Consider the following 14,714-nt stretch of genomic DNA (forward strand, 5'->3'; position numbering starts at 1 on the left):
CACTTAGGAAACCTGAACGGAAAGCTCTGGAGACTTTGCGCCCCACCCAAGGTTTCTGTGCAGTTTCCGGAGGTTGCAGGTGGTTGCCGGAGGTTGCAGGTAGTGGAAGCAGGTAGGGAGACTGACAAAAACCTCCGGGAACCGCACGGAAACCTTGGGTAAGGCGCAACGTCTCCAGAGGTTTCCGTTCAGGTTTCCTAAGTGGGACAGGGACATAAGACTCACTGACTCTATCAAGACCCAAAGATATTGGTGGCAATGTACTCCAGTGTATATTAATGCCGTTCAAACCGTTCCTTTGCTAATGAAGGGAGGTGCTGTAACGTTAAACAAAAATAAAACCTGCAGATGCTGAATGTATCAACCAAAAACATAAAATGCCTGAAAAAAGACTCAGCAAGTCTTTAGTGGTCGGCATGAAGTCGGTGGGGTGAAGGGCCTGTTTCCATACTTTATCTTTCAATCAATCAAGTCAGGCAGCATCCGAGGAAAGTCAACACTTTAGGTGTGGGGTCCACTGTCAGGAATGTTTGGACAATGATATTTTGTATTTTTTTTTGGATCTTTCAACCCATCCAATATTACCCTTAATTCAGCATCCAGTTATTGCTTTTTTTTCTTCCGGTGGGCGGCGCGACTCACGTCGCAGCGGCCTCTGCAGTCTGTCTTTTTGTTATTTTTTGTCCCGTTTTAATGTAGTTTTTATTTTTTTGATGGGGTATGTGTGTGTATGTGTGCTTTGAAAAATTTTTTCCCCTGCACGGAGAACCCAACCTTTCCCTGTCGGGTCTCCTTTGTCGTTGGGGCTGCACCATGGAGCAGCCTCCAGCAGGAACGTCCTGGGGCTCCAGTCACGGAGCTGCGGAGCTAATCACCATCACGGAGCTGGCCGAGTCCGGAGCGGGAGGAGCGGTAGTTTAGTCGGAGATTCGGAGGCTTACCGCAGGTCTGGTGGACAGTGACACTGGGAGCCCGTGGGTCCCTGTTGGGAGACTGCTTTTCGGGGCTTCCGCAACGGCGACTTCTCCCGCCCGAGTAGCGTGGTCGAGGATGACCTGGAGCGGGGCCTTACATCACCCCGGCGTGGCTTCAACGGCCGGGACTTTGCCACAATCCTACACACCCGGAGCGCGGCCTTGCATTTAAAAATTATCGCCCGCCGGGGGCAACTTTGACTCTGACATCGGGGGGAGAGGGAAGTGCAGGGGAGAGATACGTTTTTTTTTGCCTTCCATCACAGCGAGGTGGAGATGCGCTGTGATGGATGTCTGTGTAAATTGTGTTGTGTCTTGGGTCTTTTTTTTCTGGTATGTATGACTGCAGAAACAACATTTCACTTGAGCCTCTATGAGGTTCAAGTGACAAATAAATTGTATTGTATTGTATTGTATTGTATTGTATTGCTTTGGAAGTTTTACAGAACTTTCACTGGTGCTCTTACCTGGTGTCGATTCCACTATTTAGTTTAGTTTATAGTTTGCAGATACAATGCAGCTAAGCCCACCGTGCCACCCTGTCCAAGACCAGCGATTCCCGTACACCAGCACAATCCTCACACTAGGAACAGTTTACAATCAATAAATGCCTACAAACCCGTACATCTTTACTGACCTTCCCACCCATGGGTACAAACTCTGTACATACAGCACCCGGATCTAACCTCCTCTTACTAGCTTTCCTCAAGTAAACTAATATTTCATCTAACCTCCTTTACTAGCTTTTCAAGTACAGTATTTCAATTTTAGCGTGCCATTACTGCAGCCTTATATTGACAGAACATGTTTAGTGGCCTAATTGCTAAAGATTTAACAGCACCCTATGGTACACCCTGCAGGTACTATCGCAACATTTAAGAAACAATTAGACAAGTACGTAGATGGGAAATGTTTACAGAGATATGAGCCAAACACAGGTAGGTGGGACTAATGTAGATGGGGCATCTTGGTTGGCGTGGGCAACTTGGGCCGAGGCCTGTTTTCATGCTATATGACTCTATGGTCTAGGGACAAATGGTCAGTATAGTGGCGCCTAATGGCAGCGGCTCAACCGCAGTCCGTCTGTCATTTTTTAATTTTTGGCTCGTTAAATGTATGTTTTTGATTCTAGTTTTTATTATTTTTTAGCTGTGTATATGTGTGGGGGGGGGGAAACCATTTAATATCTTTCCTTTACGGGGTCCCGACTTTTTCCCTGTCGGGTCTCCGATGTTATTGGGCCTAACACCGTGGAGCCGGCGGTGGCCAACCTGAGGGCTCCAGTTGCTGGCCGACTTTGTAGCGGGGAGAGCTGTGGTGGCGTGCGGCTGCAACCCGACTTCGGAGCTTCGGAGGCTCCAGCCGCAGGCCAAGTGGACAGGAACATCGGGAGCTCGCAGGTCCCTGGTGGGAGAACGCTTTTCGGTGCTCCCGCAACGGCAACTTCTCCCGCTGGAATCACGGGGTTTAAAGGACTCGGAGCGGGGCCTAACATCGCTCAGCGCGGCTTAAACGGCCGCGGGGCTTACCATCGCCCGCCGGGGGCTTTAACATCGGGAGCTCCAGTCGCCTCGATGTTGCGGTTGGATTGCTGGACCGCGGGAGAAGAACCAAGGGAAGAAATAAGACTTTTGTCTTCCATCACAATGAGGAGGTGTTGGAGATTCACTGTGATGGATGTTTGTGTAAATTGTGTTCAGTGTGGGTCTTGTTTTTTTGTAATGTTAAGACCATAGAAATGCAATTCCGTTCAAACCAAGCTGTTTGAATGACAACAAAAGGCATTCTATTCTATTCTATGATACCCAAAAATAATTGCCTGATTTTACGGTATTCTGAGACTACCCATGTTTCAGAAACGATGTGTACAGAAAGAAGTGGATAATAAGAGTAATTTGAATCCCTAGAAGGGTGGAATTCTCTCCTTCTATAGCAATAGAACAATTTGAAGTGTTTGATTTTAGTGGGAGATTAAAAACTTCTTATATATAATGTATTCACCTGTTTCATTTTACAGTTAACCAAGTGGTGGCGTGACCCACTGTTGCAGCGGCCCCTTCAGCCTGTCTGTCTTTTTTTATTTTTTGTCTAATTAAGTGTAGTTGTTCGTGTTTTTTTTAATACTGTTTTAATAACTGTGTATATGTGGGGGGCAGGGGGGGGAAGGGGGAAACTTTTAAAAATCTTTTCCCTGCATGGGAGACCCGACCTTTTTCCTGTCGGGTCTCCGTTGTCGTTGGGGCCTAACACCGTGGAGCGGCCTCCAGCTAGAACGACCCGGGGGCTCCAGCCGCGGAGCTGCGGACTTACCAACATGGGGCTGATCGGCCTTAGAGCGTGGGGAGCGGTGGTGGCTCGCTGCTGCGGCCTGACCCGGAGCTCGGAAGCTCCAACTACAGCCGCAGGTCCGGTGGACTGGAACATCGGGAGCTCGCAGGTCCGTGTGAGAGACCGCTTTTCGGAGCTCTCGCAACGCGACTTCTCCAGCCTGTGTCGCGGGGTTGGAATGACCCGGAGCGGGGCCGTACATCGCCTGGCGCGGCTTAATGGCCGCGGGACATTCCAGCGCCCGCCGGGGGCTCTGACTTCGTGAGTTTTAGACTGGGAGCGGGGCTGTTCATCGCTCGGCGCGGCCTAAAATGGCCATGGGACTCATCGCCCGCCTGGGACTTCAACGTCGGGAGAAAAAATGGTGCAGGGGAGAGAAAAGACTTTGCCGTCCATCACAGTGAGGAGGAGATTCACTGTGATGGATGTTTGTGTAAATTGAATTGTTTGTATGTTTTGTAGGAATTGTCTTTGTTTGTATGGCTGTGGAAACGGAGTTTCGTTTGAGCCTCACTGAGGTTCAAATGACATGTAATAAATATTCTATTCTAAATGAATAGCACAAATGAAGAATATTATCTGAACCAGTAAACCCTTTTCTTCAACAATGATCTTTTCTTTAACATTATGTCTCCCAAAAGCTGACAGTCCTTCAGTCCAGAATGCATCGAACAGACCAAGCTATACAAGTCCGAACTGCAAAGGTTACAGCACTGGAATCTATGACACACTGTGGTGTATTTATCTGGAGAATTCCACAAATTCAAGAAAGGTTTCAAGAAGCCATTGATGGGACAAACCCTTACTTGGATTCTAGTGGTAGGATCATCGTAAATACCTCTGTTGTTTGTGTGACAATTGCACCTTTAACACAACACCTTACCTCCTGCACCCCGAATGGAGTTTTGTTTCTGCTTGGAACATAAAACACAGAAGTAGCGGTTGGCCATTCAGCCCATCAAGCCTGCTGTTACATTCAATATTATCATGACGGATATTTTTACCTCAGCACCACTTTCCTGCACTAACCCCATATCCGTTGCTTCCCTTAATACCTAAATATATTGACCTCGGGATATGAAATTGATATATTTTGTCTTGAATAAATTTAAAGATTGAATCTTCAGAATCACCTTAGACAGTCATTTCCAAAGATTTAAGTGAAGCCCTGAATAGTCAACTTCCAGCCCTCAGTATTGAATCTATGTGTTCACATGAGAATTCTTCTCAATTTGGACAGCGTAAGTCCAGTCTTTAACCTTCATCACAATCCAATAGCAAGGCCGTTGTTCCATCAGAAGAAAAGCCAGACCTGTACACAATATTACAAATGGTGTCACACAAGTTGGCCTGGTCAATTGAACAACATGACTGTACTGATACTCCAGTCCCCGTGCAATGAAGACCAACATACTGTTTGTCATTATAATGCGGTAGAGCTGCTGCCTTACAGCACTTGTAGCACCAGAGCCTGGGTTCGATCCCGACTACAGGTGCTGTCTGTACGAAGTTTGTACGTTTTCCCCAAGACTGCGTGCGTTTTATCCGAGATCTTCGGTTTCCACCACACTCCAAAGACGTACAGGTATGTAGGTTAATTGGCTTGGCGTATGTGTAAAAAAACTGTCCCTGGTGTGTGTCGGTTAGTGATAATGTGCGGGGACCGCTGGTCGGCGTGGACACGGAACTAAACTAAACTGCTTCGCTGATGAGCTCTGTAAACGTACAACGATAATCGGAAGATTTATGAGAATTGATTCCTTGTCCTCTGTTACTTTCACAGAATTTTATTTCTCCACATATAGTTATAAGATGTGCCTACGTATCTACCTGAATGGCCATGAAGACTGGAAGGGAACGCACATTTCACTCTACTACATCTTGCTGAAGGGAGACTATGATGCCTTGACTCAGTGGCCTTTCAAAGAAAAGGTAAGGATGCATAAAACCAGAAAGTTTCTTGCCAATCTCATGCTGAAATTCCTCTCCCTGCACTTTTTTTTTTTTCAAAATATCAGCTGGGACGTTGCCCTACCTACATGTTTTAGATACGTCATAGACTCATATAGCACGGAAACAGGCCCTTCAGCCATACTCATTATGTCGACCAAGATGCCCCACCTAAGCTAGTCCCATTTGATTGCGCTTGGCCCATATCTCTCTCAACGTTTGCTATCCATGTACCTGTCCAAGTGACTTTTTAAATGCTGTTATAGTCACTGCCTCTACATATACCAACCCTCTGAATGAAAAAGTTGCCCTCAGGTTCCCAATATATCCTTTTGCTCTCATCTTAAACCTGTGTCCACTGGTTCTTGATTTGCCCTTCTTTTACCCTACTCCTGGTATTTGCCCAAAGAGTTGTGCATTGTTGAATAATATTTCCTGTGGCCTTAAGCAAAAAGACCAGAGACCTACGTGGTGGAATATGTGCCCAATTAGTACATTGAAATAGCGCGTGCCCTTGCCATGCTAAACAAAACAGCTGTTGCTCTCTGTTAAATGATGAGTGATCACTTCAGATTTATTTTTGGTAAAGAGTTACATTTCTAGTAAAGAGTTGCTTCCAGCTAAAAATAGGGAGGCCACTTGTTTGTTGAGAGACTTTCTGCTGAGTGATCATCTTCACGCTATTCATCCAAACTAATGCAAACCAACATGTGCAGGAAGGAACTGCTGATCTATGCTGGTTTAATTCGAAGATAGACACAACATGCGGGACTGACTCAACGGGAGTTACTCCAGCAGTTTATAACCATATGACCATATAACAATTACAGCACGGAAACAGGCCATCTCGGCCCTTCTAGTACGTGCCGAACACTTCTTCTCCCCTGGTCCCTTTTACTTGCACTCAGATCATAACACTCCATTCCTTTCACGTCCATATACCTATCCAATTTATTTTTAAATGATAAAAACGAACTTGCCTCCACCACTTCCACTGGAAGCTCATTCCACACAGCTACCACTCTCTGAGTAAAGAAGTTCCCCCTCATGTTACCCCAAAACTTCTGTCCCTTAATTCTCAAATCATGTCCTCTTGTTTGAACCTTCCCTACTCTCAATGGAAAAAGCTTATCCACGTCAACTCTGTCTATCCCTCTCATCATTTTAAAGACCTCTATCAAGTCCCCCCTTAACCTTCTGCACCCCAAAGAATAAAGACCTAACTTGTTCAACCTTTCTCTGTAATTTAGTTGCTGAAACCCAGGCAACATTCTAGTAAATCTCCTCTGTACTCTCTCTATTTTGTTGACATCTTTCCTATAATATGGCGACCAAAATTGTACCCCATACTCCAGAATTGGCCTCACCAATGCCTTGTACAATTTTAACATTGCATCCCAACTTCTATACTCAATGCTCTGATTTATAAAGGCCAGCCCACCAAAAGCTTTCTTTACCACCCTATCTACATGAGATTCCACCTTCAGGGAACTGTGCACAGTTATTCCTAGATCCCTCTGTTCAACTGCATTCCTCAATTTGTTACCATTTACCATGTACGTCCTATTTTGATTTGTCCTGCCAAGATGTAGCACCTCACACTTATCAGCATTAAACTCCATCTGCCATCTTTCAGCCCACTCTTCCAAATGGCCTAAATCTCTCTGTAAACTTTGAAAATCTACTTCATTATCCACAACACCACCTATCTTAGTATCATCTGCATACTTACTAATCCAATTTACCACACCATCATCCAGATCATTGATGTATATGACAAACAACAGTGGACCCAACACAGATCCCTGAGGCACCCCACTAGTCACCGGCCTCCAACCTGACTAACAGCCATCCACCATTACTCTTGCATCTCCCATTCAGCCACTGTTGAATCCATCTTGCTACTCCACCATTAATACCCAACAGTTGAACCTTCTTAACCAACCTTCCATGTGGAACCTTGTCAAAGGCCTTACTGAAGTCCATATAGACAACATCCACTGCTTTACCCTCATCAATTTCCCTAGTAACCTCTTCAAAAAATTCAAGAAGATTAGTCAAACATGACCTTCCAGGCACAAATCCATGTTGACTGTTCCTAATCAGACCCTGTTTATCCAGATGCTTAAATATATTATCTCTAAGTATCCTCTCCATTAATTTGCCCACCACTGACATCAAACTAACAGGTCTAGAATTGCTAGGTTTACTCTTAGAACCCTTTTTAAACGATGGCACAACATGCGCAGTACGCCAATCCTCCGGCACCATTCCCGTTTCTAATGACATTTGAAATATTTCAGTTTGTGTCCATCTTTGTGCAAATCAACATTGCATTGGCACTGGGGCAACTTAGACTTTATTTTAGACATTAGAGATACAGCCCTTTGGCCCACCGAGTCCAGGCCAACCCCTACACTAACACTGTCCTATACTTGAGCAACAATTTTACAACTTACTGAAGCCTTGGTGCTGAAGATCTCATGCCTAAACGACTGCCGTCCCATGGCCTTGATATCCACCACCATGAAATGTTTTGAGGGCACATTATGGAATGCATTAAATCCAGTCCACCCGGCGGCCTTGATCCATTGCAGTTGCCCACCGCCACAACAGGTCCATGGACTATGCCATCTCCCTGGTCCTACACTCATCCCTGGAACACCTGGATAAGAGAGACACCTACGGCAGACTCCTATTCATAAACAGCTCTGCTTTTAACACCATTATACCATCCAAGCTCATCGCCAAACTCGCGGGACTTGGTGTCCACACTCATCTCTGCAAATGGATCCTCGACTTCCTGACCAACAGACCCCAATCAGTGAGGATAGGGGACAAATTATCTTCCACAATAATCCTCAACACGGGGACTCCACAAGGATGTTCTCAGCCCCCTTCTTTACTCCATGTACACCCACGACTGTGTAGCCATGTACAAATCTAATTCAATTTACAAATTTGCGCCATTGTGGGCCGGATATCAAATAATGATGAGATGGAGTACAGGAAGAAGATTCAGAACCTTGTGTCCTGGTGTCGAGACAACAACCTTTCTCTCAATGTCAGCAAGACAAAGGAGATAGTGATCAGAGTTCAGGAAGTGAACATACCCCAGTTTGCATTGATGGTGCCGAAGTAGAGATGGTTGAAAACGTCAAATTCCTCAGAGTCAATATCACCAACAATTTCTCCTGGACCACCCATATTGAAGCAACGACCAAGAAAGCTACTAACGCCTCTACTTCCTTAGAAGGCTTAGGAAGTTTGGCATGTCCCCTATAACTCTCACCAACTTCTACAGATGCGTTGTAGAAAGCATTTTATCAGTATGGAACACAGCTTGGTTTGGGAATATTTCCATCCGCGACTGCAAGAAATTGCAGAGAATTGTGGACGCAGCCCAGATCATCACACAAACCAACCTCCCTTCCATAGAAACATAGAAACATAGAAATTAGGTGCAGGAGTAGGCCATTCGGCCCTTCGAGCCTGCACGGCCATTCAATATGATCATGGCTGATCATCCAACTCAGTATCCCGTACCTGTCTTCTCTCCATACCCCCTGATCCCCTTAGCCACAAGGGCCACATCTAACTCCCTCTTAAATATAGCCAATGAACTGGCCTCAACTACCCTCTGTGGCAGAGAGATCCAGAGATTCACCACTCTCTGTGTGAAAAAAGTTCTTCTCATCTCGGTTTTAAAGGATTTCCCCCTTATCCTTTCCATTGACATGTTGCCTCGGCAAGGCCAGCAGCATAAACAAGGACATCGCACCCTAGCCACTCTCGTTTCTCCCCTCTACTATCAGGCAAATGGTATAGAATTGTGAAAACACACACCTCCAGATTCAGGGACAGTTTCTTCCCAGCTGTTATCAGGCAACTGAATCATCCTACCACTACTAGAGAGCTGTCCTGAACTACTATCTACGTCATTGGTGACCCTTGGACTATCTTTGATCAGACTTTGCTGGCTTTATCTTGCCCTAAACATTCCTCCCTTATCATGTATCTGTACACCATGGATGGCTCGATTGTAATCATGCATTTTCTCACCGCTGACTGGTTAGCACGCAACAAAAGCTTTTCACTGTACCTCGGTATACGTGACAACAAACTAAACTGAACCTCTAAATCTGGATGTCTTTGGAATGTGAGAAAAAGGGAGCACCCGGAGAAAACCCACGTACAGACACAGGAAGAACGTACAAATTGGAGGAACAGGATCTCATATTTCACTTGGGTAGCTTACAGCCCAGTGGTATGACTAATGGTCTCTCTAACTTCAAGTAACACCACCATTCGCTCTCTCCCCATTCCTCCCCCACCCAAGTTGTACCAGCTTCAAAGTCGTCTTGTTGAGCCTCATTGTCTGTAACACATTCTCACCTAGGCCACAGCTAACAATGGCCTGTTTCATTTCTTGCATATCTTTCATTCATTTGTTCGCTCTATATTCTATATCACAGTCTATATCTCTCATTTCCTTTTCCCCTGACTCAGTCTGAAGAAGGTTCTCGACCCAAAATGTCACCTATTCCTTTTCTCCAGAGATGCTGTCTGACCCGCTGAGTTACTTTAGCTTTTTGTGTCGATCTCCTTCCCTCAAAGGCTCAGCTTCCCACTGATGCACCACCACCACCACCATTTCTGGCACTCCTTTGCTTGCACTCTTTGCACTAATTTCTGATCGGCACAAAACTTTCAGCATTCAAACTGTCAGTATCGGCCAGCATTGATGACAATAGTTCTTCTCCATCAGTGAAGGGACAGGGTCAGGATGTAATAGGGACAGCAGTGAGTATGTGGACAACCCCTTTGTCGCATTTCCACATTTAGAAACACAACAGTACTTTCTATAGGAAAAAAAAAACATCTGTTTCTACACACAATTGGAGCTACACTCAAGCAAAGAAATCAGTAACACTAACAGCAAAGGAGGAAAAAAGGGAAAAAGCTGATAAGAAAATTGACTGAAGAATACTTGCAGAAACATCTCAAGGATAATCAATGGAAACAGGACCAACCTAAGCTGAATTTTGAGTGTCATAGCAAAGGGTCTGAATACTTATGTAAATGTGATATTTCAGTTATTTCTTTTTAATAACTTAGTAAACATTTCTAAACATCTGTTTCTGCTTTTTTATTATGGGGTATTGTGCGTAGATTGATGATTCAAAAAATGAATTTAATCCATTTTAGAATAAGGCTGTAATGTAACAAAATGTGGAAATAGTGAATGCATTGTAGAACGAGCTGCCAGAGGAGGTAGGTGAGATGGGTCTTGTAACACCATTTAAAATATACCTGGCTAGGAAGGGTTTAAAGCAGTGGTTCCCAACCTTTTTTTGGCCATGCCCCACCTAATCACCTCTAAAATCCTGATGCCCCCCCCCCCCATGTGGTGATATATAATTATCATTTAAAAAGTGAACTCCGTTTCAGCTGAAGAAGCTTAAAACGCCAATACCTTGGTTTAAACAAGCTTCAAAAGAACATGGCATCCATGAAAAAGAAAAATGAAATAAACAAAAGACAGTTAAAGTTCTGAGCAAGAAATTACTAAAAAATTGTAAAAAAAAATTAAAATCGAAAATTTGGACCCAGACCTCCTCAGTCGCGCTCAATTGCCCCCCTTAAAAATCAAATTGCCCCCCTGTGGGGCGTACGCCCCACGTTGGGAACCACTGGTTTAAAGTGATGTGGGCCAAATGTGGGCAAATGGGAGGCCTTCTTGGTTGCGTTTTTGCGGTTGCAGCACCTAGACTATGGAACAGCATCCCTCTTCCCATCAGAACTTCCCCCTCCATCAACTCTTTAAAGTCTAGACTTATTTCTACTCTCAAGCCTTTCTTGAGGTCCTCTGAGGGAGCGCTGTATGTATTGTTGATCTATGTACCACTGTTTGTAGCAAGTTAGTACCTGCACTAATGTTAAGCACTTTGGTCAACAAGAGTTGTTTTTAAATGTGCTATAGAAATAAAATTGACTTTACTTGGTTGGCATGGGTAAGTTGGGCTGAAGGGCCTGTTTCCATGACGTATGACTGTGACTCTATGAGTCTCAGGGTTGAAGCTCAGATTGTGCCTTCTCTTTTGACAGGTGAAACTTGCTTTACTAAATGCAAGAGATCGACAACAGTCCATTCTGAGGATCTGTGTGCCCAGTGACCAAGACCCAGCTTCACAAAGACCCGTGGAAGGAATGAACACACCCCATGGCTTCCACATGTTCATGGCCTTGCCTGAATTCCACCAGTGCTTCAGCGAGTTGGTGGACAGCGAGGAAATGTTTGTGGGTGCTGAGATAGTCCCCGCAAATGTGCCATCATAATCCACGATGGATGGAGATGTCCTAGATGTTTGGGACATAGTTAGCATCGCGCAACCTATACTATATGTAACGTGATATAATATACATAATACGTTATCGTCTCTTCTGCATTGTAAGCTGGTAATGAACTCAATAATTAGGACTTCAGTAACGGTAAATGGAGGAATCAAACCACAAAAATAAAAAATATTGTTCCAAAAGAATCTCACCTCATCTTTCTGATGTCAAGGTCCATCTTACCGGGTCCATGGTAGCCTTGTACATCGATCTCCTCCAGCGTTCCCACTGTTGCCACTTCTTTCCTGCCATCTTCAGGAGAGACTCAGGTGTCATGGGACCGGTCCAAACCTTCTGAGCTCTGCTAATCAAAGTTAATTCCCGGGATGGCGGGGCTGTCATATGCTGAGAGAATGGAGCAGCTGTGCTTGTACACTCTGGAGTTTAGAAGGATGAGAGGATATCTCATTGAAACATATAAGATTGTTAAGGGTTTGGACACACTAGAGGCAGGAAATATGTTCCCGATGTTGGGGGAGTCCAGAACCAGGGGCCACAGTTTAAGAATAAAGGGTAAGCCATTTAGAACGGAGACGAGAAAACACTTTTTCTCACAGAGAGTGGTGAGTCTGTGGAATTCTCTGCCTCAGAGGGCGGTGGAGGCAGTTTCTCTGGATGCTTTCAAGGGAGAGCTAGTAGGGCTCTTAAAAATAGCGGAGTCAGGAGATATGGGGAGAAGGCAGGAACGGGGTACTGATTGGGGATGATCAGCCATGATCACATGATATGGCGGTGCTGGCTCGAAGGGCCAAATGGCCTACTCCTGCACCTGTTGTCTTTTGTCCATTGTCTATTGTTATATATTATGTGGGGGGGGTGCGGGGGAAACTTTTTTAAATCTCTTTCTTCGACGGAGATGCAACTTTTTCCGTATCGTATCTCCGTCCGCAATGCAGCCTAACATCGTGGGGCTGGCGGTCCCTTTGCTGGGGATCCACTTTTGGGAGCTCCAACCGCAGGAGCTTCGCCCGCCTCGACACGGGAGCTTCGACCGCCCCTGTATGTCTTTGGAGTGTGGGAGGAAACCGGATCAACTGGAGAAAACCCAGGGAGAACGTTTAAGCTCCGTACAGACAGCATTCGTAGTCAGGAATGAACTTGCGCCTCTGGTGCTGTAAGCCAGCAACTCGATCACTGCACCAAAATTGTACAGAAATACTGATAAAAACAGGACAGTCAGTCCCTGAATTGCTTCAGCCCAAGTATTTGTGATGGATGACTTTTTGAATTGGCATCTTATTATTTTTAATTTCAAAAAGAGGTAAAGCTGTTCTTAAGCTAATATCTATTGCCAACTGAGTTTGAATGATAATTTAAAAAAAAAACTATTTTCACAAAATATGCTTCAAATCATATTTTAATTGGCACTGTTATACAATCCATTTGCTTTCATTTCAGGTGAACTCAAGCAAAGCAAAGGCAAAACCAAAAGCACAGGGCAGGCGGGGCCATCCAACAATACAATCCATTTGCTTTCATTTCAAGTGAGGTCAAACAAAGCAAAGGCAAAGCAAAAGCACAGGGCAGGCCAAACAACTCATTTCATTTCATTAAGGGCTATACAGGTTAACGCTAGTCCTGAGGATGCTTTGTACTCTCAATTCTCATTGTTTTCTTGGTTAGGTTGATTTCAGATATATCTTCCGTTTCATAATGATATCACAATTTGGCATTTGTGAGTTAGAGTTATAATGTGTACTAGACTAAGTGGGACCCGTTGGGTCCCAGGTTCACACGGGAGGGCTGGTTCCTCCAATGCAATATTCCACCTCTCAACCAATTCCATTATTGGTGGCCAGTGGGGGGGGGGGGGTGGGGGGGGGGTTCTGGAAGGCGAGGATGGGTGTGTTGGGCCAAAGTCAAGTCAGGCACAGTGAGTGCAGGGCCAACAATTCATTTCAATCCATTTCATGTCAAGTCAATCCATTTCAAGTCAAGTCAAGTCAAGCACAGGGCAGGCAGGGCCAGCCAACAATACAATCCATTTGCTTTCATTTCAGGTGAGCTCAAGCGAAGCAAAGGCAAAACCAAAAGCACAGGGCAGGTGGGGCCAGCCAACAATTCAATCCATTTGCTTTCATTTCAACCACATAAAGCACATAACCACATAAAAGGTAGGCTCACAGTTCAGTAGGCTCACAGTTTAGTAGACTCACAGTTCAGTAGACTCACAGTAGAATCATAGTTTCGGCCTCTCCCTCGCGATCTTCCAGAGTGACTGAGTCACGTCCAGGCATACGGGGTTTTATAGTCCTGCCCCCCCCCCCCCCCCCAATCGGAAGGGGCGTTACCTACATCATGATGATTTACAGGCGAGAGGACCAATCAACTGATCTCAAGATTTTTTAAACAGTCATGAATTTTTTATTTTTTATCGATCGAAAAAATCCTCAGGGCTGCCTCAGCAGCGGAGGACTGCGAGTAAGATGGCCAAAAATCATAGCGATACATGGTGGCGTTTTTTCTAAAATCAATATACAGCGCAGACAGGAAGTGGTCGAGATGAGAATTTTAGTTATATAGATTTTAAATTGCCAATCATTACAAGTGGGCTTTCTGTTTCCCAGTGTAAGAAGGAACTGCAGATGCTGGTTTACACCGAAGATAGACACAAATTGCTGGAGTAACTCAGCAAAATCTCTGCAGAGAAGGAATAGGCGATGTTTGAGGTCTCGACCCAAAATATTACCTATTCCTTTTTTCCAGAGATGCTGCCTGACCTCTGAGTTACTCCAGCATCTTATGTCTATCTTCCTGTTTCCTTAACAGGCATGTTAATTCTTAACAACATATTCCTAAATCAAAATTCAACAGAACTGCGCTATTGGACACCTGAATTAAGAAAGCATGTGTAATTTTCTGCAGGACAATGGGAACAGCAACGGACAAATATTTTAAACTATAGAACTTGGGAAGTACACAGGACCAGGGATGGCACATTGCAGCCTCAGAGGGAGGGGGAGGGGGGGGGGGGGGGGGGGGGGTGGGGGGGGAGAGAGGGGTGAGATGGGGGGGGAAGAGAGGGGGAGAAGAGAGAGGCCAGGGGGAGGAAGGGAGAGAAAGGGG

The 14,714-nt window shown here is 45.1% G+C and overlaps 1 protein-coding gene across 1 annotated transcript in view; it reads left to right on the forward strand.

Moving 5' to 3' along the window:
* The window catches only part of LOC129711828 (TNF receptor-associated factor 1-like), a 39,064-nt gene extending 25,654 nt beyond the window's left edge, over nucleotides 1-13,410 (forward strand). The window contains exons 4-6 of the mRNA XM_055659770.1: nucleotides 3,944-4,121; nucleotides 5,086-5,234; nucleotides 11,361-13,410. Of these exons, the coding sequence (XP_055515745.1) occupies nucleotides 3,944-4,121; nucleotides 5,086-5,234; nucleotides 11,361-11,591 (558 nt within the window). The 3' untranslated portion in view covers nucleotides 11,592-13,410. The remainder of the gene's footprint in view (nucleotides 1-3,943; nucleotides 4,122-5,085; nucleotides 5,235-11,360) is intronic.
* Nucleotides 13,411-14,714: the final 1,304 nt, after the last annotated feature.

This window comes from Leucoraja erinacea, chromosome 31 (genome assembly GCF_028641065.1).
Source record: "Leucoraja erinacea ecotype New England chromosome 31, Leri_hhj_1, whole genome shotgun sequence".
NCBI classification, from domain to species: Eukaryota; Metazoa; Chordata; class Chondrichthyes; order Rajiformes; family Rajidae; genus Leucoraja; species Leucoraja erinaceus.